This window comes from Suricata suricatta, chromosome 9 (genome assembly GCF_006229205.1).
Source record: "Suricata suricatta isolate VVHF042 chromosome 9, meerkat_22Aug2017_6uvM2_HiC, whole genome shotgun sequence".
In the NCBI taxonomy this organism is placed as follows: domain Eukaryota; kingdom Metazoa; phylum Chordata; class Mammalia; order Carnivora; family Herpestidae; genus Suricata; species Suricata suricatta.
Genome location: NC_043708.1, coordinates 123874837 through 123880836, shown reverse-complemented (window position 1 = coordinate 123880836; position 6000 = coordinate 123874837). Strand labels below are relative to the sequence as shown.

Here is a 6000-nt window from a genome sequence, read left to right as displayed (position 1 = left end):
AAAAAAAAAAGAAGCCCCAATAAGAAGGGTGGTCACTCCTACATCATCTTTTAGGGCCTGTGATGGTTAATTTTATGCGTCAACTTGAGCCGGCCATAGGGTACCTCGATACCTGAGTGAAAACAAGCCAATCTCAAAAGGACATAATCTGCATGATTCCATTTACACAATATTTGTAAACTAACACAATTTCAGAAATGAAGAACAGGTCAGTGGTGGTCAGGAGTTAAAGATGGGGGGAGCAGGCAGCTGTGGCTGTCAAGGGGTCATTCCAGAGAGCCTCGTGATGTCAGTACAATTATGCATCTTGATGGTGGTTACACAAAGCTACACGTGTGATAAAGATGCATAGAGCTATACACACACACACACGTGCACATGCATGCGCACACACTGAATCATACCAATGGGCAACATCCTGGCTTTGACATTGAAGATGTTAACATTGGAGGAGGCTGGATGAAGGCTGAAGGGGAACATTCGATACATTTCTTTATGCATTCCTATGAATCTATAATTACTTCAAAATTAAAAATAAATTTAAAAACGTATGTTTCGGTTCAGCATTTCTCAGATGCTGATATGCACATCTGTCTTACTAACATACAGAATCCAATCCTGTGGGGTTGGGTGACGCTGGAAGCCGTATTCCTAAGAAGGTCCCGGGTGGTACAGAGGCTGTTGGCCCTTGGACCCCCTGGTGAGTAGTGAGGCTTTGACCGCCTAGGATCAGAGTACCTGACAGAGGAGAGAGAGCAGGTGGCTGTTTTGGGAAGACAGGAGCATTTAAATTGGTGGGCTCAGTGAAGTAAGGAGTCTGTGTCAACGTCACTATCTGCGGAGAACTTTCTGCCCTGGTGAAGTTCACCTTCATAATTCATGGCTCATTCAGAAAGCAGGCAAGTCCCAAGGGCTGCTTTAGAAACAGAACCCTGCGATCTTCTAATCCACTGAAGGCCAGGATAGAGTAGAAAGGTTGGGGGAGGTTGAATTTTCTCTTTCTGCCTGTCTGCTGGTCTGGGATATGGTCTCCTGTCCTCAGATGAGACTTCGTCATTTGTGCTCCTGGTTCCCAGGCCTTCAGACTCCAGGTGGAATTGACTCTCCTGGACCTCCAGCTCCCAGGCAGTAGATGGTGGGACTTCTTAGCCTCCATGATCACATAAGCCAACACTTGGTAATGTCTCTTTCTAGATATGTATACGTATTTAGAAAGGATCACCGTGTGTTCTGTTGCTCCGAGGAACCCTGGCTGATACAGGCCTCTCTTTCTGGAGAAGAATAGGGTCCCAGGTGAAGTCTTGCCTTTGAAGCATGGAGATGGGGTGCCCCTGACAGGTTCAGTGCCCCGGGGGGTGGGGCATCAGGTGATCAGGAAGAATCAGGGCCACATGGGGCGACTGGAAGAGGATTCAGCATTTGTGGAGCCCCTCTCAAGTTCTGGAAACTGCCTGGTACTTTCCATACATGGCACCGTTGAATCTATACAACAGACCAGCCCAGGAAGTGCATAACTCTAACAGCAGTAAAGGTGACCCTCTGCTTTCTGTGCCCAGGCAGTATTGTAAATGCTGCATTTTATTCACCCATTTATTCCTCCTAACAACCCTACTAGATGACTATAACGGAGCCCCATTTTACAGCTGAGTAAACTAAGGCATTAAAGCTAAGAAACTTGCTCTAGGTCTCCCAGCTGGTCAGTGGTGGGGCTGAGATGCAAAAAGTGAAGACTGAGCCCAACTCAGGTCTCTGACCACTCCAGGCTTCCATTCCGACCATGGCCTGCGTTTTAGAGGGGTGTCACTTCAAGATGTGGATGCAGTTAAAATGAGCAGCCAGAACACAGAGGGGGCAATGGAGCCCCAAGACATGGCTTCTCTCCAGGCCAGCAGGTAACCTTTCTTAAGCTAGTTCCAGAGAAGGGTTGCTGTCCTCCCCAAAGCAAAAATCTACCTAATTGCCTTTTATTAGAAATCTTCACTTGGTGCTTGGATGGCTCAGTCAGTTAAGTGTCCTGTTCTTGATTTTGGCTCAAGTCATGATCTCACGGTTTGTGGAATCAAGCCCCGCATCAGGTTTTGCATTGACAGTGCAGAACCTGCTTGGGATTTGAGCTCTCCCTCTATCTCTGCCCCTCCTCCATGCACACGTGTGCTCTATTTCATATTAAATAAACATTTTAAAAATTAGAAAAGAAATCATCACTGCAATTAAATTACGAAATAGTACACTGTGTGAATGAGTGTTCCCAGTGGAAGGAAGAAGCCATTCCATTCACCAGCCTCATCCAGCAGCCCGCCTTCCCTGATGAGGCTCCCTGACCAGGGCCTCTCCCTTGGGCTCACCTTGCCCAGACCCACACCTACGGACAGGGGCTGCCCATTGTTTCCAACCACCCTGCCCCTTCCCTCCGTGAAGTCCTGGCTCTCCCTCCCCTCCTCCAGAAGTCTCCCCCAACCACCCCTACCCGACCTGCTCTCTCTCCTCTGTCAGGTACTCTGATCCTAGGCGGTCAAAGCCTCACTACTCATCCGGGGGTCCAAGGCCAACAGCCTCTGTACCACCCGGGATCTTCTTAGGAATACAGTCTACAACCTCACCCAAACCCACATGATCAGATTCTATATTTTAGTAAAACAAATGTGCATATCAGCATCTAAGAAATGCTGAATCAAAACATAGGTTTTTAAATCTATTTTTAATTTTGAAGTAATTATAGATTCATAGGAATTCACAAAGAAATGTATCAAATGGTCTCCTTCAGCCTTCACCCAGCCTCCTCCAATGTTTACATCTTCAATGTCAAAGCCAGGATGTTGCCCATTGGTATGATTCAGTGTGTGCGCATGCATGTGCGCACACGCGGGTGTGTGTATAGCTCTATGCATGTGTAGGTTTGTGTAACCACCACCAGCATCAAGATGCATAATTGTACTGACATCACGAGGCTCTCTGGACCGACCCCTTGACAGCCACACCTGTCTGCTTCCCCATCTCTAACTCCTGACCACCATTGATCTGTTCTTCATTTGTGAAATTGTGTTAGTTTACAAATACAGTAAAACCTTGGATTGCAAGTAACTTGTTTGTGACCGTTCCGCAAGATGAGCAAACATTTTAAACACATTTTCACTTGATAAATGAGCGATATCTTGCAATATGAGTAGTGTGCGATGCCGAATATCACATGATTACAAACTGAGCCAATTCTCTTTGATATGTAATTGCTTTCAATGATATGCATGTTTCCGGAACGAATTATGCTCGCAAACCAAGGTTTTACTGTATTGTATAAATGGCATTACGTGGAATGTATCCTTTTAAGATTGACTTGTTTTCACTCATCGTAATGCCTCTGAGGTTCATCCAAAGTTATTGTATGCCTCAGTGGTTCCTTCTTTCTTTTTTTTTATTTTAACAGCTACACAATTAATTCATTTAAAACGTGCAGTTCAATGGTGTTTAGTATACTCACAGTGTTATGCATTCATCACCACAATCAGTTTTAGAACATTTCGCTACCCTGAAAAGAACCCCACGCCCCTTAATTATGAATCCCTAATCCCCCAGCCCAGCCCCCACTCACTCCTGATCTACAACCTGATCCACTTTCTGTCTCCTACAGAGACAATCTTACAATCGAATCCACTTCCTGTCTCTCTAGCTCTAGATTGCCAGTTCTGAACATTTCATATAAATGGAGCCATTAACTAAGTGGTCTTCTGGGCTGGCTTCTTTCACTTTGCACAATATTTTCAAGGTTCACCCATATGGTATCTTGTATTAGAACTTCATTTCTTTTCATTGATGAATAATGTTCTGTTGTGTGGGTTATACCACGTTTTGATTACCCACTCATCAGTTGACGGATATTATTGTTGTTTTCAATTTTTCTGTTCAATGCTGAGTAGTTTTCCATGATTTGGAATTCTTGCTTTACCGTTCACCTACTGAAGGACATTGGGTAGTTTCCAGCTTGGGTTTGGGTTATTCCAAATACAGCTGTTGTAAACAAGGGTGTAGAAGCTTCTGAATGAAAACAAGTCTTCATTTCTCTGGGATGAATATCTAGGAGTCCGTGTGGTGTGCAGTCCAGTTTTGGTTTTAAAAGAAACTGGTCAGGGCGTCTGGGTAGCTCAATCAGTAAAGCGTCCGACTTTGGCTCAGGTCATGGTCTCATGGCTTGTGAGTTCAAGCCCCACATCGGGCTCTGTGCGTACAGCTCAGAGCCTGGAGCCTACTTTCGATACTGTGTCTCTCTCTCACTCTGCCCCTCCCCCACTTGTGCTCTGTCTCTCTCAAAAATAAATAAAACATTTAAAAGAAACTGGCCAACTATTTCCTAGAGTGGGTGTACCATTTTGCATTCCCGCCAAGAACCAGCTTCTCCTCATTCTTGTCAGTTTTGGGGGTTATGAGTATTTCTATCTGAGCCACTCTTCTAGAAGTGTGATGATATCTCATTGTGGTCTTAATTTTTGTCTTCCTGGCGAGCAATGTCAGACATCCCCTGCTATGCTTATTTGCTGTCTGTACATAGACCTTCATCTGTGAACTGTCCCTTTGTGTAGTTTCCCAACTTTCTAATTGAGTCTTTTTTTTTAATGTTTATGTATTTTTGAGAGACAGACAGACAAAACATGAGTGGGGGAGGGGCAGAGAGAGAGGGAGACACAGAATTGGAAGTGGACACAGTGCTCGAACTCACAAACCACGAGATCATGACCTAAACCGATGTCAGATGCTCAACCGGGTTGTTTTTTTTCAATGTTGTGTGATTTGCAACTATATATAATCCTCTTGATCATTCCATTTCCAGTGTGACTCTCCCAAGTCAGAACCTACCTGCCCACAACTGAGAAATTGTGTGATTTGCCTCTGTTTTCTCCCTTTGGGCACCTTGTCTTTCCATTCTCTCAAAAAGGGGTTTTCGTAGAGCAAGAGTTCTCATTGTGATGCGGTCTGGTTGACTAAGGTTTACTCTCATAGATCACGAGATGCTCTTGGCATCAAGAACTCCATGCCTGGTGGGTAGGTCCCAAGATTTCCTCCCTTTCTCCACCACTGAAAGTTTTATAGTTTCACTTTTTCCATCGAAGCCGATGATCCATTTTGAGTTCATTTTTGTACCAGGTGCGAGACTGAGGTTGAGGGTTTATGTTTTCCCTCTGAGTGTCCTGTTCCATCCACACTGGTTGAAAAGGCCACCCCTCATCCATGGAATTGATTCTGCACCTCTCCCAGCAAACGACTGGGCAGATTCACATGGGTGTACCTCTGGGCTCTGACAAAGCACGCATTTTAAGGGGACGTCTGTGCACTTTTTCAAGCCTTCCTAGCTTGGCGGAGGAGGGGCGTGGGTCGGCCACACATTCCTTTTTGGCTCCCCCAGAATGCCTCCCTCAAAGAACCCTGAAATGCTCCCAGATTGATGATGTGGCAGGCCTCCTCGAGTAAGGGCATGTGTGGAATTCCAGGGGGGCGGCCACCACGGCCCTCCACAGCAGGAGGCTCCCATGGGGGTGCGGGGAGCAGCCCAGGTGTAGAGACAGCTTCCCCCCTCGAATGAGGCCTAGCCTGAGCTAACCAGAGTCTCTTTGCTTTCAGGTTTTGGGCCCTTCCGGCAGCACCTGGTGAATTCCAGCTGGGAAGCAGTGAAGGTAAACACCCACCAGACCCGGCAGCTCGGAACCCCACGAATTCCTTCTGCGGGTCTCAGAAACCCCTGTATGAGGCCCCTCAGTAGCCAGTTCCCCATCAGAGGGGAGAAAACAAACACTCAGGCCCCCGGAAGACCCCCCAGCCTTTGATCCTTGGGCTGGGACTTGCTGCCCCCAGGTGGCCCTTCTGGCTTCTCAGTAAAGGAAAGAGACCACAGGGACACTCCTGAGAAGGATGGGGATTGCCCAAAGGCAGGCTCTGCTGCCCCAAGAGCTGGGTTCCCATGACCCCCACCCCTTCTGGCTGTGGGCCCTCAGGAAAGTCACTTACCCCAGCCTC

The 6000-nt window shown here is 46.7% G+C and overlaps 1 protein-coding gene across 1 annotated transcript in view; it reads left to right on the top strand.

Moving 5' to 3' along the window:
• Positions 1-5434: 5434 nt before the first annotated feature.
• Positions 5435-6000, top strand: part of PGPEP1L (pyroglutamyl-peptidase I like) — a 30481-nt gene continuing 29915 nt past the window's right edge. Inside the window, 2 exon segments of the mRNA XM_029952290.1 lie at positions 5435-5453; positions 5608-5660. Coding sequence (XP_029808150.1) covers positions 5435-5453; positions 5608-5660 — 72 coding nt within the window.